At 47.6% G+C, this 26,043-nt stretch overlaps 2 gene segments (V, D, J or C); both read right to left on the bottom strand.

Annotated features, from left to right (window-relative positions):
- Positions 1-32: 32 nt before the first annotated feature.
- LOC122478625 lies at positions 33-14,564 on the bottom strand. The segment is given in 3 exon segments: positions 33-167; positions 3,794-4,128; positions 14,431-14,564. Coding segments are annotated over 3 exon segments (516 nt in total).
- Positions 14,565-19,271: 4,707 nt separating this feature from the next.
- LOC122478624 lies at positions 19,272-21,824 on the bottom strand. The segment is given in 3 exon segments: positions 19,272-19,373; positions 21,245-21,579; positions 21,693-21,824. Coding segments are annotated over 3 exon segments (564 nt in total).
- Between the last annotated feature and the right edge of the window lie 4,219 nt (positions 21,825-26,043).

The raw sequence follows: 26,043 nt of genomic DNA, 5'->3' as shown, positions 1-26,043 counted from the left end.
ACCCTCTAGGGTGTCCATGGTCTCCCTGTTTGTCACAGGCAATAATGGGGGTGACCACGAGGGGCAGGGGCAGGTTTTTGTCTTAGGTCCCCATGGGCCTGTAGCACTGTGTCAGCATTGATGCTTTCATCCCACACTGAGCAGTAATAGTCAGCCTCGTCCTTAAGCTGTAGGCCCAATATGGTCAGAGAGGCTGTGTTCCCAGAGTGGGAGCCAGAGATCTGGAACTGTGAGAGCCTACTTGTCCTGAGCATCACAGTTTTGGGGCCACCGTGAGAAATCTGTTGGTACCAGTCCACATAATTTGTTCCAACAATGTTACTGTTTCCAGTGCAGGTGAGGGTGACCTTCTGTCCCACAGACCCTGACATGTATGCTCCCTATGTCAGTGGAGACTGTGCCCAGGACCCTGTAACAGAGCAGTGGAGACACAGACAGGGGAGTCTCAAGGAAGAAGAAGAAAAAAACAGAAGAAGAAGAAGGAGAGGACAAAGTGGAAGAAGTAGTCAACCTGTAGTTAGCACTGCAGGATGGAGTGGATTGACTGTGGGGCCCAAGAAGGTTGGATCTCATGTTCCTGAGCCTGGGTCACTGGAGGAGCACTAGGACCTTTGGGTTGTGTTGGTCAGTGATGTCTGGCTTCATTCTGGATTGGAAACAAGTGCTGATGAGGTAGCATGATGTGGAGACAAAAAAGGAACCTTGGTCCCAGGGTACATGGTTGAGTCAATGATTTGGCTCATCTCTGGTTGAGTCCAGAGATTTGAGGAGATATCCCGGGAATGATGTGTCAAAATCATGTCATTCTGTCTACTGCTGTTGCTCCTTCGGGGGGCAGTAGAGAGTGCATTTCTGTCCTGGGATCTCTGTCCCTGGTGGAGGCTGGATCAGCTGGGAGAGGTGTGGAGATCTGTGAGCACAGGGCAGGGTCAACACTTCAGAGAGTGGGGCAGAGCTAGGGTAGGATCCCTGCTGGAGCTCAGGAAGCATTCATCTGGGTGATAAGTAAGAACAGGGAGGACTAAGGGCATCCAGTCTGTGGTGGCCACGACCTGACACCTTGATCCTTAAATCGCCAATGAGGGCATACCTGTCTCACACTTCTTAGTCCATTCTACACCCTGAGGAACTGGGTCTGTGATGGTTAAATTATGTGTAGCTTGTGTAGGCCATGAGAGCCAGATGTTTGGTCTAACATGATTTTAGTAGTTTCTGCGAATATATATTTCACATGATATTAAGAAGTAAATGAGTAGGGGCACCTGGGTCTTCAGTCAGTTAAGCAACTGACTCTTGATTTCAGATCAGGTCATGATCCCACGGTTCATAAGATTGAGCCCTGCATTAGGGTATGAGCTGAAAGCACGGAGCCTGATTGGGATTCTCTCTCCCCTTCTCTCACTGCCTCCCTCCCCCCCCCGCCCCGCACTGTGCTCTCTCTCTCTCTCTCTCTCTCTGTCTGTCTCAAATAAAGGAATAAATTTTTAAAAATGGAATTAAGTCAGTAGACTTTTATTAAAGCCAATTACCATCCATAATGCGAATGGGCCTCATCCAATCAGTTGAAGGCCTTGATGTAGAAAAGACTGACCTTGCACAGAAAGAAGGGATTCTGGGAACACATTGCCCTCAGAACAAAACTACAACATCTCCACTTCCTCTCCTGGGTCTGTGGCCTTCCAGCCCACACTGTGGATTTTGGACTTGCCAACCTCTACAACAATGGCTAAAGAGTCCTTAAAATAAATATCTCAGATAGACTGATATGCACACATAGACATGCACATAGACATACATTATATTACACATACATATACACATGCATCTTATAGGTTCTTTTTCTTAGGAGAACCCTAACTCATGTGCAGTCCTTTATCCAAATCTCAGTCTTGTTCTTTGTTTTTTTCTAGCCCTTTGCATGGTTCAATTCTACAGAGGGATCAAGACAACTGGTCAGGCAATGCTAAGTCTGTGCTCTAGGTCCTGCAAAGACCATGCAAAATCATGATCACAAGGTGATCACAGGTGTCAGGTGGTGGGGAAGTGACCACCATTGAAGTTTCTTGCAACTCTTTACCTTCTTTCTACCTCTGGGAAGAGAAGGTCATCATGTGAGTAATATACTTTCTGCTTTCTTTCTTTTTTTAATTTTTTTAACGTTTATTTATTATTGAGAGACAGAGAGACACAGAGTGTGAACAGGGGAGGGGTAGAGAGAGGGGGAGACACAGAATCCGAAGCAGGCTCCAGGCTCTGAGCTGTCAGCACAGAGCCTGACACGGTGCTTGAACTCACTATCTGTGAGATCATGACCTGAGCCGAAGTCAGTCGCCTAACCAACTGAGCCATCCAGGTGACCCTATACTTTCTGCTTTCTAACTCTCATGTGAATGCCTACATTTCATATCAACACCTCGTGCCTGGGAGTGAGTGTGTGTTGGTCTGGAATTGATCAGGTGCATGGACATCAGAATGGTCATGGGATTGAGCTATGATTTTATGAGATGGAAACGACCTGGCCCATGTCCCCTGCCCAGATGCCAGTGTCCATAGTCCATGTCCCAACTTGAATAACAAAGAGGGTAGAGGGAAGAAGAGGTGGTAGGCACGGCCATATTTGGTGAAATTTTATCATTTTCTTCTCCTATTTGAACCCCAAATCCCCAGCCATGTGATTAGTCAGTGACTAAGCCCAGTTCCAACCAGATAGCCACTGTATTACCCAAGCCACTTGGACAATCCCCTCCCTGGTCACCATGATGATTTCAGGGGAGATGGTGGAGTGATGTGGTCCAGGCAACTTGAAAACCGAAGTTTCTGGTCAGTGGGTCATGGAGGGCAAATCTCCCGTCCAGAGGGTGTGTTGTATGGACCTCATTCTGGGACTGCAGGGACATTTGTCCCAATCTGGGAAGTCAGCCTGAGACACAGTATGTTTTACTTCTGTTTCTTCTCTCTACTTCCAGACACTGTCAGTTCCCTGAGCAGGTGTACCCTCCATGTGTTTCCTTTGCTGTGTCCGGACCCCTTAGACCCAAGTCTGCCATGTAGCAAGGGTTCAGTAAAGGGTGTGAATGCATACCATTGGAAGAGTGGACTATCCTAAGCCAGACACAGCTGGACTCTGAGTCCTGGTTCTGTCCTGACCCCTTGATAAGGACTGAACTGTGTGCCCTCAAAACCCTATGTGGAAATCCTAACCCACATTGTGATGTTTGCAGATAAGGCATTGAAGCATGTAATTATGGATAAATAAGGTCATATGGGTGGTGTCCTAAAAAATAGGGATGATGTCTTTATAAGAAGAGGTAGAGACACCAGAGGGGAAAACACAAACAAGGCCATGTGAGCACCCAGGAAGAACGCCACCATCTGCAAGCCAAAGACAGAGACCTCAGGAGAAATCAAACCTGGCAACACCTTGAACTTGGACATTCAGCATCCAGAACTGTGAGAAAATCAATATCTTTTGGATTAGCCACACAGTCTACGGTTTTATGTTACGGTAGCCCTAGGAGACAGGCACAAGCCTCAGGGACTCTGTCCCCAGGGCAATATCCCAGCGTACAGGAATTTCTGCTCAGTTTGCATGAAACAGAAAATGTGTACCTGCAAGGACAGGCTGCAGAGACAGAATTGAGAGCACAAGGACACATATCCTAGAGAAAGTTCCCTGAGTTGGGTTTCAGACCTCAGATTTAGGTCAAACAAAAGGGGAACCAGCTGTCTTGGCAGAAGATGGGGGCTGCAAAAGAAATCCCATCACTGCAGGGACAGCATGTTTTCGTCTCACTTCCCCACAGGCCTGGAGCACTGTGTGAGCACTGAGACTATCATCCCATGCTGAGCAGTAATAATCAGCCTCGTCCTCAGCCTGCAGCCCAGTGATGGTCAGGGTGCCTGAACTGCCAGACTTTGAGCCGGAGAATCTATCTGGGACCCCCGAGGGTTTGCTGTTATCCCAACAGATGACGGTTTTGGGGCCCATTCCTGGGACTTGTTGGTACCAGCTCACAGCATTACCACCCCCGATGTTGGAGCTGCTTCCGGTGCAGGAGATGGTGATCCTCTGGCCTAGGGTCCCAGACACTGATGGTGGCTGAGTCAGCACAGACTGGGCCCAGGACCCTGCAAATGAGAGACACAGAGACCGTGATGCCAGGGTCTAGAGACAAGAGGAAAAAGAACGACCCACATGTCCTCCAAGGGCCCCTTCCCTTGGCCTCACATCCAGTTACCTGTACAGTGAGCAAGTAGGGTGAGGAGAAGAGGGGTCCAGGCCATGGTGGAAGTCATCACTGTTCCTACCTTCTGTAACCCACGGTGTGCAGACCTCCCCTAATAGGTCTCTTCCCCTTTTCATTCTCTAAGAGGGGGAGGATCTGTCCATGCAAATGAGACTCATAGCTGTCTAACACTTCACTGGTCCTGGGTCAGGTCTCTCTGTTGAGGAGGTAAGGGGATGGGTATGGGAGGGGCTGTGTGGGGCCAGGGGGTGTGGATGTCACCACTGTGAGCCCTGAACATAGGTCACAGGCAGTTCCAGGTGGCAGGTCCCAGCTCTGATCACCTTTTAACCCTTGAAATGGGCTGTATGTGTCCCTTGGTGGTCCAGGCCCAGACACAGCATTGTGTGACATGTGACTGGAGCCAGTCAGGCACACCTCCTGACATCCTACTGCTTTGTCCCCTATCCCCTGCTTTAGGGCCAGGTATCCCCTTATGTTGCCTCCCATTACCTCAAGGAAAGCTGTATACTCTACCCAGACTCTTCAAGGTCTGGCCATGGCTACCTTGGCTGTTCATGGGTCAGGGTCGAGGTGGTGTCTCTGCTCAGATTCCTTTTCAGTCAGGATCAAATCCAGAGCACTGTGCTACCCCCATGAAGATGTGTCTCTTTCTGTGCAAGACACATGTTTTTTCCTCTTATATGATTCCTTGCTTGTTACAAATTTAGCAGTGTATCTCCAACACACAAAAATATTTTTTCAAAGTCCATTTTCCGGGTGAACTGTAAGTATTTTTATTTTTTATCTGCTCTTTATTCAAGCTTCACCATTTTACTGGTCTTCTCACTAATAGATGAGTTTAATAGCATATTTTATACTTGTCCATTCTGTATTTGTATGAGAATCAGATATTTGGCTTTTTGAGTCTGGCTAATTCTGATCCCACTCCCAGAACACAGAAAAGGTTAAATGTGGTAGTGCCTTCTGTGACCTCCCTGTGAGGTGGAGTCTCTCAGCAATGATCCTGAGGTGACCTGGAGTGGCACTTACTGGGGACTGGAACAGATGGGGAACCATCCTGGGATGTGTACAGAGCATCTTGTGCTGGGCCTCTGGAACTGGTCCTCTCCTGAGGAAGGGACAGATGGAGGAGAAAACCACAGGTGGTCATGGGATGTCTTATATTTTATAAGACATTAGAAAGCTCTGGGAGTCAGAATTACAACCGTATGAGACAGAAACCCCATGGTCTGTGTCCCCTGCTCAGCTCTTAACGTACACAACACAAGACTCAAACATGAACCAGCTATGAGGGTGGAGGGCAGAGCTGGTAATAAAGAGCTGAGTGATATACAAGGTGGGGATGCTTGCACAAACCGTCTGACCTTTTCCTCTCCTATCCAGACCCACATCTTCCAGTCATGCTGTCAGAATGTGATTGATCCTGGCCCCAAATGCTGGGATGAACCTCTGTTTCTGGGAGAAATCAGATGAATTTCTTTCTGGTACCATGTTGATGGCAGGGAAGATGGTGTAAGAGATCTGGTCCAGTCCTGAAGGCTGGGATTCCTGATCAATGGGTCCAGGATGACGAGGATCTCTCATTCTGGATGGCTTGTTGTGTGGATGCGATACATGGGAATGCAGAGGCATTTTGTTCCTATGTGGAAAATCAGCCTGGGGACATGGGGGTCATGGAGAAGGGTCATCTCAGATAACTATCAGAGAAAGAAGAGTGAGTCCTGAAGGATTTCCCACTTGTTATCTGGAGAGGAAATATGCCTGTGTTTTATTTTCTTAAGTTTTATTTATTTATTTATTTTGAGAGAAAGAGAGAGAGAGAGAGAGAGAGAGAGAGAGAGAGAAAGAAGAGAAAATGAGTAGGGGAGGGGCAGAGAGAGAGAGCGAAAGAGAATCCCAAGCAGGCTCCACATTGCCAATGCAAAGCTGCCTGACATGGGGCTTGAACTCACAAACCGTGAGATCATGGCCTGAGCTGAAATCAAGAGTCAGACGCTTAAGCGACCCAACCACCCAGACACCCCGAAATATCCCCATGTTGCCACTGAACAAGGCAGGGAGGTTGTTGACGCTTCCATCATGGGGGTGAACTTGGGGCCTCATCTCCATACCCCTGATCAAGAATGTTCTCCCTAGGAGCTCACTCACATGCCATCCAGCTCCTAAGGGTTAGCTCGAAGCCACACCCCCTTCTTCGGTGCCTCCTTCCTCCCCAAACTTGCTGAATCTGCCCATTATCCTCTAACAGCTACCGGTGTTCCCACTGGCTTCCTTCCTCCCTCCTCCTCATTCGTGTTCACTGAAACATCTGGACTTTTCTTCATAAGCTTGAATTAGATCCTGTGTCTTTTTGTCAAATGCTCCAGTGGCTCCTGTATCCACCTACAATACTCAACTCCCCTCCCTCCATGGTAACATTTTACATGTGTTTATGCTTTTCCTGGTTTGTTTTCCCTTTCCCAGATAGCGTCAGCTCCCTGAGGACAGGGACAATCCCTGTCTTGCCTACACTGTATCCTGAGCCTCTAGACCAAGTGTGGCACCAAGTATGTTTTAGTAAATAGTGTGGGACGAAGGAACTCTTGGTGAGTCAACTGTCCTAAGTCAAATGCAGTTGGACTCCTGTGTCTCTGGTTCTAACCTGACACTTCATGGACCTGGCCCCCAGGGAAAGCTGACCATTGCATCAAGTGATTTCTGCTCAATGCGAGACGGTATCACAATATGTGTTGCCAAGGACTGGATTTGGGGACATAGTTTGAGAGGATGAGGACAGATTGTAAATTATGTACAGTCAGATGCAATAAGTGTCCAGAGAGTGAAGGGCCCACAAGAGGAGGAGGGAGGCTGCATCTTGATTCTTCACTGATCTGGAACAGTGTTTGTCCAGATGGCCCCATGTCTGGACCCAGTGGTCAGACTTGTCTTAGGACAGGACCTAAGAAATCATGCCTTGGCACACCTGAAGCCAGAGGTTTCATCTCAGATAACAATGAGACAAGATCTCCCCAGTCCATATTTCTATGGCTTCCACATATGTGTTTTGTGCCAGGCCACAATTTCATCTCATGTTGCTGCTTTTTCTGCTACAGATGATTTTGTTCTTGAGATCTGACCCCAACCTCATGGATGGATGAGTCTGTAGATCCTGGAAACAGGAACCTAAATTACAGAAAATATAGGGGGCAGGGATATTTGGAGTTCCTTATTACTTGGTCCAAAGCCTAACTCACTTTGGGGATTCGGAGCACAAAGCTCGGGATGCCAGCAAGGTTAGAGAATGGGGAGGAAATGGCAGAAAGGAGAAAATAAATCTGAATACAAATTGAGAAGGAAACCCTGGGCGTTCCTCTGCTACATCGGTGCAGGAGACTTGATACACATTTGCTAAGATACACACTCATTTTAAATTTCCTCACAGATCAGATCATTCCTTACAAGATCATGTAGATCTTGCCTTACATTGACAAGTTAGTAGAAAGAATCCATGAAAACTGTCATTGTAGGCAGATGAAATTGGGCGTGAGTGCTCAAGGAGCTAGAATTTCATTTCCTCCTAGGCCTGGGACATGGGGGCTTTCATTGTGCTGGTCAGGGGGGTTCAAATTCATCCTTAAGTTGCAGTCAAGAACTTGAGCACACAAGACTTCTCCAGTAGGCATGACTTCCCACTACATATGCCTCCACAAGACCAGGCAAACAACATCCCATGTGGGGTAGGGATACACCCACATGCCTTCCAAGAGAGGCCAAGGCAGCCATTGGAGGTGACCTCTTTTTGATCAGTTTCCTCAGACTGTCTTCCCGGGAATTATGGATGCAAGTTTCACTTGTAACCCTTGAAAATACAGAGTTTCTGAGATCACATGCTGCCCTCTTCATGTACCTGTCTTCTGGCCCCAATTCTCCAACAAGTTACAAGTCACAGGGTCCTTCGCCAGGTTGAAGTGATGAACAGAAACCATCGCCCCAGATGCACACTGTGGGGGCACTATATACACTCGTCGCCAGGGGTCCCCAGCAACAGACCTGTTGCACTCACACTCTGTGCTTCGGCCTTCGGACAGAGGGTCCTCTACCCGGTCCGTGTCCTTGGTTGACACTGCATGTCTGTGCTCTCACCCTGACTTGTTTCTTCTGACTTCAGACCTACTTCCTGGGCCTTATCCTCCTCAGAGACAAGCTGGCCTGAGGACACAGGGCAGGATTCTCCCAGGGCTATATTCTAGTCACATGTTTTCTTAGTGTTTCTACTTTCTTTTCTTTTTTTCTTTTCTAAAATTCCCCACCATTTCAAGGACATTTTACCAAAGCTATTACAATGATTGTATTGGTCAATTCTGGGAGGATTGACATCTTTACCAAGTTGAATATTTAGACCCATAAGCCCGATAGATCTGTACATGTATTTAAACCTTTAATCTCCCTTTGAATGGTTTATAATTTTTAGTGCATAAAATTCTCAAATTCTTTCAGATCTTTCCTTATATGTTTCATATTTTTGATGCTATTGTAGATGATATTATTTCTAATTTTCATTTTTGGAGGTTGATGCTAGAATAGATAATACAATTCCCACGTGCATGTGGGGGTTGCATCACAACCCCAAATGGAAACACTCAGACCAGAAGCATACCTGAGTCACTCTACACTCTCCAGAGAGCATGGCCGGAATCAGCCTTTTCATTCTTATCCAATTTCTTCATTAAGAGCTATTAATCTGTGAGCATGGGATTACTTCCAGTGCAACATTAACAGGGCGAGACTATATTATCAATGGATTAATCCAAATTTTGATCTGAAGAAAAGTATGTGATACTATCAGATCAAGTGGACTGAGGAAACTCAGGTGCTGACAGAAGAAATGACAACGCTATTGACCCCCTAACCCAGGCGTGGTAGAGCCCCTGTTGTGAGGGGCACACCAGGTCAGAAGGGTGCAGGTCAGGTTTTTGTTTCACTTCCCCATAGATCTGGAGCACAGTGGAAGTCTTTAGAAGGAGGGTATCTGGGTCATCCCCTGCTGGCACAGGGAACCTGTAAACACAGACCCTCATGGGAAACGGGGCAGCGGAAAAGGTTAAGCTGCTTGATGGTCTGTGACAGTGAGGGTGACACCCACTCAAGAGCTGCCATGGATCTGGAGATGTCCCTACCTGTGCAGTGAGCCAGGAGCACCAGGAGCACAAGGAGAAGGGTCCAGGCCATGATGGATCCTCCTCCTGCAGCCCCAGATCAGGGCGGGCATGTAGCGGTTTCTTTTGTCTTCTCCATGGACTCATGGGGACCGGCTGTTCACACAGTTTTCCGTCCTGCCTACTAGCTGAAGTGTCAGCTTAGTCCCTTAGAAAGAGGGGGCTGATTTCCACAGAGACTCAGAGTTTGTCTCCTGGGAGGGACCAGGGAAGAAGCAGCTGCCGGAACCTTCCACAGACCTGTGAGCAGCAGACCCCTCCCAGCCAGAGGGGACACAGCTGCTGAGTCCCCACTAGCACACATAGGCAAAAGTGTGGGCGCCCTAAGGGGGTTGTAGGGTACACAGCAGGGGGCCCCCAGTGTGCTCTTCCTGGGGAGGCCGACAGTGCCCCCTGCTGCCCACAGGTCAAGCTTCAGCCTGTCCCTGGAAAGGATGTCAGGGACACTGACCTGACAGCCTGGCCACTGTCAGACCACAAGCATCCACATGCCATATGCCCTAGTGCCCAAGGTAACTAATATGAACAAGCAGCCTTCCCAAGGAGAATTTCTGTGTTTGTCAGAGAAAGAAATGTGGTGAATCACCACCAAGCACCATGAATGGGGCCACAGTGGGTTGAGAAGGCAGTTTCTGGAAGCACACACCTGAGCTGCTGTCTCAGGTGGGCCACGTGAGGGAGGAGACTGGTTCTCTGGGTGGAGAGTTGGGACCAGGGTTTCTACAGCAGGACAAATAAAACACACTACCCTCCCAGAAGAAAGAAGGAATTGGAGGTGGGTGGGCCATCAGATATGATGTGTTGAGGGGACGGAAACTACGTCATTTGACAGCAGCTATGAGCAAATGGAATGTAAGTGCAAAAGGGGTGAGGACATTTGACGCCTAAATGTAAAAGTACTTCTATGTCAGAGTGAGGTGCTTGGCTTTTATTTTATTTGTATTTCTTAGAGATTGAAAATGGGAGAAATATTGTTGAAATGCAACATATTGTTTTTATTATTAATTCTGCTTAACTTTTCAGCTTTTCCAAGTATAATAAAAAATCAAACATTGTATGCACTTAAGGCACAGAATGGAGATTGGATATACATTAAAACTGTGAGGTGAAACAATCAAGCTAATCAATACATTTATCACTTCGTATACATGCCAGTTTTCTATTTTTCTTCCTCCCTCCCTCACTTCCTTCCTTTCTTCTCTCTCTTTTCTTCTTTCTTTCGTTCTTTCTCCTCTCTCTTTTCTTCTTTCTTCTCTCTCTTTTCTTCTTTCTTTCTTCTCTTTTCTTCTTTCTTTCTTTCTTTCTCCTCTCTCTTTTCTTCTTTCTTTCTTCTCTCTCTTTTCTTCTTTCTTTCTTTCTTCTCTCTCTTTTCTTCTTTCTTTCTCTTTCTTTCTTTCTTTCTTTCCTTCTTTCTTTCTTTCCTTCTTTCTTTCATGAGAACCCTTAAGATCTATCCTGTCTGCAAATTTCAAATCTACAGTACAGTATTATTAACTAAGAAACTTACACTTTAGACAGACATTGTGGTGTCAGTTTCAACAATGTGCCTGACTACAACAGAGCAGGCAAGGCCGTGTCCGGAGGGCCTGAGGGCTGAGTATACAGGGAATCTGGAGGAGGAAGATGAGCAAGTAGGGCCCACAAGGAAGAGCATGGAGAGGTGACCGTGGCCATGGACTGAGGGTGAGGGAAAGGATGATGGTGAGGTTGAGGGCTCCAGCTGTGTGCACTCTCGGGAAGGACATGAGAGGGAAAAATAAGGTTGAGGACAGTTAAAGGGGTTTGTGTCACATGTGTAAAGGTGGGGATGTGGGAACTACGTGGGAACAGGAACGTGAGATATGCCAAGTCCGTCCTCCCAGTGCAGTGGCCGGAGCATCCCTTCCTGCTGTGCACTAGCTCTGGGTCAGTGGTAAGGAAAGGAGAAGATAAGAGAGGTGGGAAGATGAAAAAAAGGAATAAGAAGGAAACGCAGGGAGCCACCCCTGCTCACAGAACCAAGATAAAGCGTACAAATCCATTAGAAGTAAATCAGGAAATCCCTCAGTTTTTTTTTTTACTCCTGTCTTTATGTAATTACTTAAGCAATTACCGTTCAGATTTGTACTCCTTTTAATTCTTCTGTTCTCTTTTTTATGTGTACTATTTTTTTTTTCTGCATTCATTCAGTTACTAAGACCATTGTGTTAACATCTGCAACTGTAATTGTGGACTAGTTATTCCTCTCTTTGCTTCTATAATTTATTCTTCAGATAGTTTTGCAAAGGTATGCTATTATATTTGAGCTTATTTTTTTTCTTGAATAGATTATTTTATCACTATTAAATGTGTCACTGGTTTTCTAGAATATTTCTTCCCTTAGTCTTTGGCGTGACACTTATATAACCACATCTTTTTGTACTTTCATGGTTGCAGGGTATACTTTTTTTTTAATTTTAACCATTATGCTCTGTTATGTCAATCCATGTCTGTAAGTGGAACAATGTGTCCATTTAAATGCAATATAATTCAACATCATTATGTAATATATTAAGTTTAATATCATTTTTGTTATTTTGTTCTCTTCTTAAATCTAGATTTAGATTTAAACAATTTAAATTCCTTTATTACTCTTTTCTTTGAAGTCTCTGTTTGTCAAAAGACTACCAGCTCTCCGCAGAGAGGTATCCACTGTATTTACTTCCCAATCTGGGTTTTGACCGGGCCTTTGTACTCAGTCTGGAATTTAATTTTCTTCTCTGGTGTACTTATGACTCATTTTCCTCTCTATTAGTCCAGTTTTGTAAGTGTTCTCAGGATGAACATTGATATAAAACATTATACAGCACAAGGGACCTCTATCTTCTTAGAAATTCGTTCTCAGCTCATCCATTAAGGGGCATTCAGGAAAGGGAATCCCACTCACATTCATTCCTATTATATTTATTTGGTAATGTTCCATGGGTTAACAGTGAAAAGACAATAAAATGTCTAGATTTTTCCCGGTAATATCAGGGTTCTCTGGACAATGTAGGATGGGTTCATAGGCCTTTTTCTCTAAAATAGTGAGATTCCTTTCAGCATCATTGCAGGCCGAGTCAGAGGAAAAACAAAGACAGAGAAAGCCTAGAACACATGCAGTTACACTTTACTGGTCTCACCTGGTAATTACATCTGCAACACTCTCATTTCCAAATAAGGTCTCATCCCGAAATATGGGAGTTTTTAGAACTTTTAATCGCATGAATTGGTGGAGACACAGTTCAACACGTAACAATTAATATCCACAGTTTATTCAGATTTTCTTACTTTTTACCTAATGTCCCTTTTCTGTTGTATGATCCAGTTAATGATTCTTTGTGACATTGAGTTGTGAATTGTCCTTAAGCTTCTCTTACTGTGACACTTCTTCAGACTGTCCCTCTTGTTGGTGCCTTTGTGCATACTTACTGAGTGGGGGTTATGCCTGACGTCATTCAAGCCAATGTTTACACCTGTTCCATGAAATCTCTGGATGGGAATGTGTCTCATCTGATTCCATTTATTTATACCATCAGTTAACAATATGGACGGCAGACATATGTGTAGACACTGAGTTACAACCCAAACCTTTATGTTCCTGTGGTTGAAATCTTTCTAGTTTTGCCTCATGGGGGCCCTTTAGGTTGGCTCGTGAGCTCCCAGACACACCCTGTCCTTGTGTGTGTGCACACATGGGTATGTGTGGTGGTTGTGCACTGATTTGTTTGCGTTTGTTTGGGAGACAATGACAGACAATGACAGAGTGTCATTTAAGTGTCATTAGTATCATATGGAATAATCTGTGGCTCAGAGTGTTTTCCTCTGTTCACATGATTCATTCTTTTTCAGCGTTTAGCACCCCCGCGACCTACAGATGTTTGCAGAGTTTTGCTTCTTCCAATGTTGGATGTAATTATCAAATTATTATAAAAGTGGCACCTCCTTGGTGACCTCTTAGTTGGTTCCTGGTTTGGGTGATTATTTTAAACCTAGAATAAATATCCATATGCCAAGTTTAAGGTGCTTTCAGGCTTTCGTGATTAGGAATAAGTTGTTATAAACATTGAAGTACAGGGTTTTTCCTATGGACGAAATTTTTGAAACTTATCCTCATAATTTTATAATTTTAAATTGGCATTTTTCCACAAATAATAGATAAGAAGAAGAGACTAGCCACTGCCATGGAGATAATAGTACCAGATGCAAATAAGGCTGACTTATTTTCCAGGCACCACATGGGTAGTGTTCAGAGGAAAAACAAAAATGGTTCATTTATTTTTATATCAGAAGGAAAAATTGATATGATCTGGCCTAGAAGTAAAATACCTCAGCTGATAAAACAAGAGATTTCTCTTCCATCAAGACTCTGAGAGGGTTTTCTGAGAGTGACTTTGAGGACAGAAAGGACAGGAGGAACCTCACTCATGGGAGGTGCCCTTGCATGGACCTGCGTCCAAGTCATCAGTCACAAAATGAGCAGAATCACAGGCTAAGCTGAGGAGGCAACTGCTGATGTGTTTCCCTCTTTACAGATGAGTAACTAGGTTTTTGCCTCACTTCCCCACAGGCCTGGACCACTGTGTAAGCTCTGGCACTGCTGTACCACGATACGCAGTAATAATCAGCCTCGTCCTCGGCTTGGAGCCCCGTGATGGTCAGGGTGCCTGTGCTGCCAGACTTGGAGCCGGAGAATCGGTCAGGGACCCCTGAGGGTCGGTTGTTATTATTATAGATGATGGTTTTGGGGGCCATTCCTGGGATTTGTTGGTACCAACCAACGTAACTATCAACTCCAGTGCAGGAGATAGTGACCCTCTGGCCCAGGGCCCCAGACACTGAGGATGGTTGATTCGGCCCCGACTGAGCCCAAATCCCTGGAAAGAGAAACAACAGAGAGGCTATTCCTGGGGTCTAGAGACAAGAGGAGGTATCAGGCCCACACTTGTGCTTCCAGAACCCCTTCCCGTGTCCCCACATCAGGTCACCTGTGCAGTGAGCGAGGAGGGTGAGGAGGAGAGGGGACCAGGCCATGGCGGAGGTCAGCACCGATCCTGCCTTCTGTTGCCTCACAGCTGAGCAGAGCCTCCCTTCACTTCTCCCTTCACCTCTTGATCTGTTGAGAGGGGGAGGGCCCAACCATGCAAATGCGACCCCCCTGTTTTCTGACTCCTCACTGACTTCTTTAGGTGCCTCTGTCTGAGGATGTCAGGGGGATGGGCAGGGTGGGGGCAATTTCAGGGCAGGGGTGGGGAGGTCACAGATGTGAGGCCTGAGCAGAGGGCACAGGCAGTGGCAGGTGGCAGTTCTCATCTCTGATCTACCGTGACCCCTCAGAAACAGGCCTTGAGTGCCCCTTAGCGTCCAGACACAGACATGCCATTGTATGACGTGAGCAGAGCCCATCAGAGACCACTTCTGCCTCCCACTGCTCTAGCCACTCTCCTCTGCCTAAGTGTTAGACCAGGTCTCCTCACGTGGCCCCCCATTACCTCAGGGCAGACTCTCTGTTCTACTCAGACTCCTGGGGGTAAGCCTGTCCATGGCTCCCTTGACACGTAATGGGTCAGGCCTGAAGAGTTGTCTCTACACACATTCCTCTAACAGTAAATGTGTACCAATAGAGGAAGGAGTTAACTGGATACAACAGCGGAGACAGGGCTCCAGGCACCCGTGCCAATGCAGGAAGCAGCAGAGAGCAGAGGGCAGCTCCCATGGGGAACTTTGGCAGATGGGACCTGACCCTGATGAGATTATTCTTTACACGTGCTTCTTACCCAGATGGATTGTGTTGATTCACACTCTATCCCGGCCTCTATGTCAATGTGCTCATTGTCAGATGTCTGAGTCATTCCAGTTTTCTCTCCCAAAGTGCATCAGGAAATAGCAGTGAGATCCTAAGCATCCCATCTGGTGCATCTGCTCTAGGATCCATGTATATTCGTTCTGAATTCCCTCCCAAATCCATGGTAGCTCTGTTCCGGAGACCTTGCAAAGGACCGTTTTCAGCCTATGTCTTCCCTGGTGGTCAAGAGGAACTTGAATGACTTTCTGGTCTTTTTATTCTATGGCATCAACCTATGTGTCTCTCGAGAACAATACCACATTGGTGTTCATGACTACAGCTTTGTAATATAATTTGAAAGTGCAAAGTATGGTGTCTCGAGGTTTGTTCCTTCTCAAGATTGCTTTGTCCATTTGGGGTCTTTTCTGGTTCTATACAAAATTTGGGTTTTTTTTTTTTAATTTCTGTGCAAAACGCCCTTGGAGTTTTTATGGGGATTGCATTGAATTTATAGAGTGCTTTGGGTAGTGTGGACATTTTAGCATTATATTTATTGTGGAGATCCCTGGATTTAGGAATTACCTGGAGGATGTGTGTGAGGTCTAGGTGTTTGTATAAGATGACCTCCATCTCTGTGCTTAAAAATGTGGATGGATTATGATGATTCAAACGAAAGAAGAGGTACTAGTTTTGGCAATAAGGTAAAGAATGTGGATTTGTGTATTTTTTCTTTTTTTATACAATGATGTATTCTTTTTAATTCAAAAACCTTTCCTGGGCACCAGTTAAGTACCGGTAGGCTGCAGACACTCAGTGCTGCAAGGACAAACAAAACTGTCAAGGTCGTGGAGCCTGTTGGGTTTTCATCTGACTCACTATGACAGACAAGGAGGAGATGTTTCATGGGAGGTATTCAATGGGAAGCATTATATATTTATAGGACTAGAGGACACGGTTCTATGTTAACCGAGAGTCGATGACTAGAAGTGTGTGTGTGTGCATAACAATATCTCATGTTTATATATACGTAGTTTGTGTTTCATATATATATGTATACATATATATATGATATAAATCCCAGAAGATATATCCTAGATGTATTGTCATGAACAGTGCAGAGATGGATTAGATGAGTACTGGGGAAAACAATTGTGTGAATATTTACAGGAGGAGTAGAACCTTGTGTGACACACAGAAGGACTAGAGAAGGATCTGGTGTGAGTAATTATAATACATTGCACACTGAGAAAGGAGGGCTTAGAGCACCAGGAACTTCTGAGTCATGGGATGAGCTCTGTCCTTACAATTCCCAAGCTTCTGTGTTTTCCCAAATATGCAGTCCCATCTGGAAGGGAAACCCATCTGGTGCCGGGGACCCAGTCACCTCCAGTGTCTCCCTCACCACTGGGGCTTTATGGCTGCATCCTGGGATGACTGTGCTGCTGACTATCGCCATGGGTGCTCTTGGGAAAAGGCAACGTGAGAGGCACATGCCCCTTGTTTCTAATTACAGTCTGTCCTTGAAGAATCTCATGTGCATTCTTGTTAATGGAGCCTGCCCCAACAAGTGTGAGGATGGGCTCAGGTGCAGAGGATTATGGGGACTGGCTTGCCTGGGTGGGAAGTGACCTGACATGACAAAGAGATGGGATGTCTCCTCAGGCCTTCCTGATACAGCCCGTGGAGTGGTGAGCCTGCCCTCTGCCCTTCTTATCCCTCAGTGCAGGACACAACTTGCCTGAGGGGGTCACTCACCTGACATCCCAACAACACAACTATCTAAGTGGTGGGGGGGGGGGGGGCACAGAGTGATTCATGCTGAGGAAGCCAGAGCTCTGAAATAAGGACTGAGGTGTGGTGATGCCTGCCACATAGGAGGTAGCACTTGGGGGATCAGAAGCCCCCGCCCCTGTGTAGGGATGGGTGGGGTGCCAGGCAGGCTCAAGTCCAGAGGGTCCCTCTCTCTGCTCAACTCCAGTTCCTTCTCCCAGTCCTAAGTGAGTCTGAACTCTGAGACAGCAGGGGGCGCTGGAGGTCTGTCCCTGTGCATTGGGGGAGGTGCAGGGATGGCTGAGGGGTGTCTCAGCTGGGCACCCAGTCCTGGAACCCTGCCTTGTACCCTCTGCTCTATGCTCACCGGGGACCACGATTGGCTCCCCAGCCCCACCCCACACTCAGCTGTCACCATATTCAGTGAGTAGGTTTAGGGACCCAGGAGGGGAGTGATTTGCATGAAGGATTCCTCTCTGCTCTCCAAAGTAGGGAGGGGATGAGAGAGGCTTTGTGCAGTTCTCTCACTGGTGGGCTCCGTCAGGGGCACAGCCTGGGCTGTCCCCACCTTGACCTGGACCCCTCTCCTCCTCACCCCCCTCGTTCTCCGCTTAGGTGACTGGCTGTGGAAAGCAAGGCGAGTGATTATGGGCTGGGGTGTGCTGGCCTCCTTCTTCCCCTCTTTTGAAGAACAAGCTGGAGGCATTCCCTCAGGACCTGCCTGTCCGTGTCTCCACTGTTCTGTTGCAGCGTCCTGGGCACAGTGTGCCCCGACACAGGAGGCCTCCCTGTCAGGGTTTCAGGGGCAGAAGGTGACCCTCACCTGGACGGGAATTAGCAACAGTGTTGGAGCAAATTATGTGGGCTGCTTCCAAGAGATTTCTCTCAGCGTTACCACAGCTGTGGTGCTCAGAACAAATGGGCCCTCGGAGATCTCAGCTCAGTTCTCTGGCTCCCACTCTGGGAACAAGGCCTCTAGGACCTTCTCAGCCTGCAGCCTGAGGATGAGCCATATTGTTAGTGCTCAACATGGGGCAGAAGCATCAGTTATGACTTACTGCTGCAGGCCCATGGGGACCTGAGACAGAAAGCTGTCTTTGTCACCCCCAGGACTGCCGGTGAGAAACAGACAGGGAGGCCTTGGAGACCCTGGAGGGTCTGAGGGTCTGACTCTGAGCACAGAGGAAATTTAAAGGGTCAGTGGGAGTAGTTGCCTCTTATTTGTTTTTTCTTCCTTTCCTGTCTCCCTTTCTTGTCTCCCTTCCTTCCTTTCTTTCTTTCTCTTTCTTTCTTTCTTTCTTTCTTCCTTTCTTTCTTCTTTTCTTTCCTTTCTCTCTCTTTCTCTCCCTATCTTTCTCCCTTTCCTCTTTCCTTCCTTCCTCCCTTCCTTTCTTCCTTGGATAAAGAGCTTTATTTGGATTAAATGAGAGCTGGAGAAAGCGAAGGGCCAGAGACGCCAGTGAGATTAGGTTCCAAAAGGGCAGGCCTGAGCTTATCAACCCAATGGACTCCATTTCCCAGCAACCTTCCAGTTAGTAGGGTCAGTAAAGTCCTGCTGGGATGTGTATTTGCCAGTAAACGACCAACGTTTGCCCCCCATCACTACAGTGGTAGAGTTTCTCTTTTCCATAATTAAAACTCCATATCACCTCCCACAACACCACGAATATTGCAAAAAAGGCTAAAAAATCACATCTGACACCTCTTCTACTCGTCTTCAGTAGTTAGCTCCGAAGTCTCATCATTTGCCAAAAAGAGTTCTACTAAACTCATCAGCTGAAATGTCCATCCAAGTAGTGAGAAGACAGTCTTTACTAACCCATGGTCATTCTTACCCAATTACCCCGGCCAGTCATGGCTGAACAGCAGAGTAAGGCTCAGAGAGGGTGAAGGAGGAGGATGATGGGGCTAATTTTCCCCAGTACAAAGATGGCATCTGATTCTTGGTCGGAGAGCAGAACCAGAAAGGCTTGAGGAAAGGGTCCAGGCCCTGTACTCAGTCAGAAACAGTGCTGTAGAAGAGGACGAGGAGAAGGAGGAGAAGGAGGAGGAGGAGGAGGAGGAGGAGGAGGAAGAAGAGGAGGAGGTGAAGGAGAAGGAGGAGGAGGAGGAGGAATGCTTGCCATGCTTGTGGTTTTGTATATCTGTAAGAACTTTCTTCATTTTCTTCCACATCTTCTTTCCATCAGCATTCCTGGTCTTACCATGCCAGGTGCCAAGGGATTCACAGGAGGGATGTCAGGAGCAGGTGGGGGGTAGGGAGCAGGTAGGGACCTAGGGGTTGGCCTCCCGGATACCCTGGTTATGGTGCAGGATGGGGGTGCACTGGGGAGAAAGCTGATTCCCCCGGGGAGCTGCTGCAGGATGGAGAGGGGCCTGGAGGGCAGGCAGGGTGGTCAGGTGGTGGATGGCAGGATGGGCACCTTCAGGGTACCTGACGCACCAGCAGTCAGGCCATTGCCCCCTCTCTGCACTCAGCCCTTGTAACCGCCAAGTCCTTCGCTTTACGTGACACTTATATAACCACATCTTTCTGTCCTTGCATTGTTTGAAGATATACTTTTCTTTACCATTCTTTTCTTTTATTGTAGTTTACAACTTTTTGAAGTTTATTCTTCTTTGAGAGACAGAGAAAGACAGAGTGTGAGCAAGGGGGGGCAGGTAATTTATTCAAATTACCTTTTATGTTATTACCTGAATTCAGTGACTGTTTTCTTACAGAGCCATTTGAAATGTATACATCTTTATCCTAGGATCAAAAACAGTGAACACTCTGAATTCTTTTTAAAGTCTCTAAGAAAACAAATCATTTGCTTTTATTAATGCTCTTCACCTCTCCTGGGCCTGCCTCCGTTTCACATCAGCAACTTGTGCCTGGGAGTGTGTGTTGTCCTGAGCTGACCAGGTGCAGACGTCCAAATGGACAGGGGCCCGAGGTGTAGTTTTATGAGATGGGAACCACCTGGCCTGTGTCTCCTCCGCAGATGCCGGAGCTCACAGAGCATGTCCCAACCTGAATTACAAAGAGGATGGAGGGAAGACGATGCATATGGTGGGGACCTGGTTGTTCAAAGTTCTATCATCTGCCTCTCTGATCTGGACCCCAAACTTCCAAGCTACGTGGTTAGTCAGGGTATGAGTTCGATTCCCACAAGACACACACTGTGTTAACCAAATCAATCCCACAATCCCTTCCCTAGTCTCCCAATAGCGTCAGGGCAGATGGAGGGGTGATGTGATCGAGTCACGTGAAATCTGAGGCTGCTGATCGGTGGGAGACGGAGAACAAGTCTGTGTCATGCACAGGGTGTGTCGTGTGGGTGTGACCGGAGCCTGCAGAGACATTCGGTCCTCATGTGAGAAGTCAGGGTGAGGCACAATGTATTGCTTGTGTGTTCCCTTTCTTCCCCAGACAGTGTCGGCTCCCTGAGCCTGGGGACACTCCCCGTCACTTCTGCACTGCGACTTGAGCTCCTAAACCAACAGAGGTCATGTAGTGAGGGTTCAGTAAATGTCATTCATGCATATCATGTGGACAATGACTTTCCTGAGTCAGACACAGCTGTACTGTGTGTCCGGGTCAGTCCTGACACCATGATATGAACTCATCTGTGTCCCTCAAAACCCTGTATGGAAACCCGAACCCACATTGTGACTGTTTGAGAAAAGGCATTAAAAGATGTCATCGTGGATAATGAGTTTAAAAGGGTGTTGCCCCCATAAACAGGGCTGGCGTCTTCACAGAAGAGGTAGAGGCAGCATGGGTGAGCACACATGGGAATGCCACGTGAGGACCCAGGATGAATGTAACCCTTTGCAAGCCAAGGAGAGTGACCTCAGGGGAAATCAATCCTGCCACCCCCTTGAACGTGGACATTTAGGCTCCAAACTGAGAGAAATACACTATCTTTGGTGTAGGCATCCAGTGTGTGGTATCGTCATATGGTAGGCGTAGCAGACAGGCACAACCCTCAGGGACACTGGTCCTGTGGAAAACCTGCCCCAGCATCCAGGAATTTCTGCTCAGCATGTATGAAACAGAAAATGTGTGCCTATAAGGACAGGTTTTGGGGAAAGAATTGACAGGCAAAGGACATAGACTAGAGGAGGTTCATTGGGTTTTGTTTCAGGCCTCAATATTAGGTCAAGGGGGAAGCAGCTGTGTTGCTTCAAACAAAGAGGGAACAGAAGGTGGGAGCTACACAAGAAAAGACCATCACAGTGGGGACAGCAGGTTTTTGTCTCACTTCCCCACAGGCCTGGAGCTCTGTGTGAGCACTGAGACTATCGTCCCATGATGCACAATAATAATCAGCCTCGTCGTCAGCCTGCAGCCCAGTGATGGTCAGGGAGCCTGAGCTGCCAGACTTGGAGCCAGAGAATCGATCGGAGACCCCGGAGGGTCGTTTGTTATTCTCATAAATCAGGAGACTGGGGGCCGTTCCTGGGACTTGTCGGTACCAGCTCACATAATTACCACCCCCGATGTTGGAGCTGCTTCCAGTGCAGGAGATGGTGACCCTCTGGCCCAGGGACCCCGACACGGACGGCGGCTGAGTCAACACTGACTGGGCCCAGGACCCTGGAAGGGGTAGAAACACAGACAGGGTGATGCTGGGGTCTGGACACAAGACAGTGGAAGCAGGACCCACATGTCCTCCCAGATCCCCTTCCAGTGTGCCCTCACCCAGTCACCTGTGCAGTGAGCGAGGAGAGTGAGAAGGAAAGGAGACCAGGCCATGGTGGTGGTCATCACCGATTCTGTCTTCTGTGCCTCACGGCTGAGCAGAGCCTCCCCTAACCTCTCCCTTCCCCTCTTCATCTTCTGAGGGAGGGAGGGCCCCCTCCATGCAAATGAGACCCCAGCTCTCTGACCCCTCCCTGGGCCTGTGTCAGTTCCCTCTGCCTGAGGATGTCAGGGGGCTGGTCGAGGGGGGGCTGTTTCAGGCCAAGGGGTGAGGAGGACACAGTTGTGAGCCGTGTGCAGGGGGCACTGACAGTACAGGTGGCAAGTTTCAGTTCTCATCAGCCCTGAACCCACAGCAATTGGTCCTGTGAGCCCCCTGGTGTTCGGACTCAGAGCCGCCATTGTTTGAACTGGTAGGCAAGTCCACCAAAGAGAGCTCCTGTGCCCCCATTGCACTGCCCACTGTACCCCGACAAGGGTCAGTCCAGGTGTCCCTCTAGGGAACCTCCCATAACCTAAGCCAGACTGGATGCTCTACTCAGACTCCTCAGGGAGAGTCAGTCCATGGCCGCCTGTATGGGTCATGGGTCAGGAAGGAGGTGGTGTCTCTACCAAAAGTCCACTTAGATCAAGATCATGCCCAGTGCAATGATGAGTACCACCGGACACGTGGACCCTTCTGTGTAGGATTCTGTGTCCTTTCCTGCTACGTGATTTCTCCCGGATTTCCAGAGCTCACCTTCTTCTAACTTTCCCGCAGCACTGAGGAGAGAGGGAGAGCTTCTGTTCAGGCTGTGGGGAGAAACAGTTGTGTGTATTCCTCGGGGCGTTACGCAAAAAAATCTTTGTCATCTGTCACTATGTCTGCTTGTTGAAAACATTAGCTCTCCTCATACTATGTGCAGTGATTCCTTCCAGGATGTGCTCTCCCAGCAAAGAGACCCAAGTCTGCGGGAGCCTTGAGTGTGACACTGACCTCAGCGCCCAAAGGACAAACTTGCAGGCCATTCTAGGAGGGAAGGAGCAACAGCAGCAGGTGCTCTGACAAGGATCCAGTGACACAGTTTATGTGTTAGTCAGCACTTAGCCCAGTGTGCTCTTTGAATGGGTGTGTGCTCCTTTACACAAAATTTCTCTCAGTAAGATTTATTTCAGTCAATGACATCGTTATTATGAAAATGCAGGTACAATCACTAGGATGGTTCTCTCAGTTCTGTATTTCTTACAGAGAACACATGAAATTGTGGTTAAAAACATGGATGGAAAAACAATGCAAAAAGGATGCCTGCTATAAACTTTTTGCAAAGTCATGTTTTCTTTGCCACCAGCTTACTATGGTGGAGTTGTTCTATAAGTAGGTGAGTGTGGCATGATGTCCAATGAAAGCCCAGGGGGAGTCTGTTCCTGTGAACCGCAGCCATCTCAGTGATTCAATTACTAAGCACACACAGAGCTTCTAGGAGCGAGCGATTTGGGGTCAGACCTGTCTCTGGGCTGAGCACAGCTCTACCTGCGTTCTTTGTGTCAAGCATATTCAGGAGACAGCAATAGTTCATCCAGCCACCATGACTAGAGGAGTGAATTTCTATTCACCAAGGCTACATGAATCTTAGGTCAAAGATCCCACATGTGAGTGGTGGAGAGGTGGAGATGAGGGGGACTATGTCCCTGAGGTCACAGGCATTGTGGTCCCAGTTTGAGACAGAAGAATTTTCATCAGAGCTCCAAGCTGGCTGGGGGTGTCACTGGGGGGACTGAGGGAATAACAGTCCAGCATTAAGAGCACAGGGAGAGTGCGATACATCTCCCTGGGCTTTGAGCTGTGTGGGCGCAAACCTGAAGCTGCTATTCCAGAACCAATGTACTGATCAGCCTCAAGTGCTGACTGGAGCCCGAGGGACTCAGAGGCTGAGCTGCCCACAGCGATAGAGACTCACCCTCGGATTCCTGAGCATCAACTTGTCTTAGGAGAGAAGGTGATCAGGGCAAGTCCTGGCTGCTCAGTGACAGGACCCTGGTCACACTGGATGTTGCTGGAGTTTCCTGATGATGAGGATGCTTCCTCCTGGGCTTGTGACCCTGAGGTTGGCTGGATGAGCACAGGTTGACCATGAGTTTTGGGGAGAAAGAGAAGCCAGGAAGCTACAAAATCCAGAACACCATATACTCAGATAGAGGAGAGATCCGTGTTTGTGTGTGTGTGTGTGTGTGTGTGTGTGTGTGTGTGTGTGTGTGTGTGTGAGAGAGAGAGAGAGAGAGAGGGAGAGAAAGAGAGAGAGAATGGAAAACCTTTCCTTCAGAGGCCACACATGAAGACAAGTGTATCCCTGTCCCCTTATGTCCTCTCTGCATTTGCTGAGTGTTGTGTTGGTCCCCATGCAAACCCATCCCTGGGGCTGGCTCTCTGTATGACCGTCCAGCGTTCTGGAGCTTGGAACTCAAGAAGGCCAATGTCTGGAAGGCCACTTCTCTGGCATGAGTATGAAACTTACACAAGGAGAGTAATATGGTCTGAATTAGTTCAAATAGGAAATTCACTGAATCAGAATGTCAGGCCTTGTGGATGGGCCTTCTATCCATTCTCATTCCTGTAGACACACTTCTCATAGCTGTGGGGTCTTCAGGTCTTAGGAAGCACAAGATAGAGGCTGATCACACAGCCCCTTCTTCATGCCCTTCACATCACAGCCCTCCCCCACTGTGCCTCTCGTATCCCCTGATACCTCCATTGGGGTGACCATGAGATAGTGTCTGCTGTTATTTTGCAAAAGGGTTAATGCTTGACACTGCATTGCTTGGTGCAAAAGTGTGTGGCTGAGTGAGTGTCCTGATGGTCTTACAAACGAATATTCTCAAGACCAAGAAAAGCTGTCATGTATTGAAATATGCAGCCAATCCTTCCTTCGTTCACTATGGCAAAAGTTACCCTGTGTGCAGCCTCAGTCATTCTGAAGGAGGAAGTAATTGCATGAATCGCTTCTCTGTGCAAATACTCAAAGGCTGGGTGAACATTCATCTCACGGAAATACAATAATCATGTTGTCGTATTACAGAGATGGATGAGGTTGGTGGGGCATGAAAACTACAATCAGAGATGAGAGCAGGAATCACCTGAGGAAGTGATTTCCTGCTGGTCCAATTTCTGCAACGTCTCTGTAGAGATGGACCCTGGAGAGTGGAAACTCTTGCAAGATTATAGTTTTCTCTGAAATCCTAACATAGAGATGGTTTTCGGGCCTGAAGAGCCATAGAGAGAGACGGAAGGCCTGAGGGAAGCAGGAGAAGAGGGGAGACGAGCAGAGTGTGTGTGGGGGAGGGTGCAGTGAGGAGAGTCTGAAGACTTTGGGACTCACTTTTCGTCAGATGGGTGAGAGAGGAAATTGTCTCTGACCAAGGTGCTTATTAACATGTCAGATATGGTTGTGTCATCAGTAACACAAGAGACACACTTTGCGGCTTGAGATATGTGGTGAACGTGAGTACCTCTGTCACCATTTTCAGTCCAGACAACAGTACTGTGTGACCTTAGAAACTATACACGTGTCTCTGCCCCTAGATGCTGACACTGAGTTTCTGAAAATCTTGTCATTTTCTAAGTGAAAAGAACACTAGAAACATCCTAGTTCTAATGATGTGACTCTGGGTGGGCTCCCTGAAGCCTCCTGGGTGGGGCTGGTCCCCAGAAAGACCAAGGCTTGGTCAGAGGCTGGGAATCTTCACCCCTCATACTTGAGAGACAGGAAAAAGCCTGACAGTGTAGTTAATGTCTGATCATGTCTCCCCGAATCCTCAATAAAATCAGAAAGTGCAGTGTTTGAAGAGCTTCTGGTTTGGCGAACACATCCACTCCCAGAACAGATGCACCTCAACTCCCCAGGGACTGATGCTCCGGTGCTGGGAACAATCCTAGACCTGACACTAGGTGGCTCTTCATTACTTGTTCCCCTGTCCCCTTCATCATATCTTTAATGAACTGACTAAAGGAGTCAGTGTTTCCCTGAGTTCTGTGAGCCCCTCAGGCGAATAAATGGAACGCATCGAGGGAGTTGTGGGAACCTCCAATTTGTCTCACGTTGGACAGAGGGTACAGGTGAGCTACTAGCTGCTGTTGGCATCAAAATGGGGAGCAGCCTCCTGGTGCTGAGCCCTTCACCTGTGCACATGTCACCGTTTCCTGGCAGATAAACCTCGGTGTGAAATTCAGGTAAATTTGAGGACACTCTCCACATGTCCCAGAGAGTTCCTTGTTGTGGGAAAACACATAAACACACAAACATATAATCAATGACCAGGAGTGTGTAAAGTGAATTATTCTGAGACTAGTAAAGGAGAGACAACAAGAGAGAGAGAGACTGAGGT

This window comes from Prionailurus bengalensis, unplaced genomic scaffold (genome assembly GCF_016509475.1).
Source record: "Prionailurus bengalensis isolate Pbe53 unplaced genomic scaffold, Fcat_Pben_1.1_paternal_pri Un_scaffold_115, whole genome shotgun sequence".
In the NCBI taxonomy this organism is placed as follows: domain Eukaryota; kingdom Metazoa; phylum Chordata; class Mammalia; order Carnivora; family Felidae; genus Prionailurus; species Prionailurus bengalensis.
Note: the sequence above shows the minus strand (reverse complement) of the source record. Positions and strands in the feature narration are given on the sequence as shown.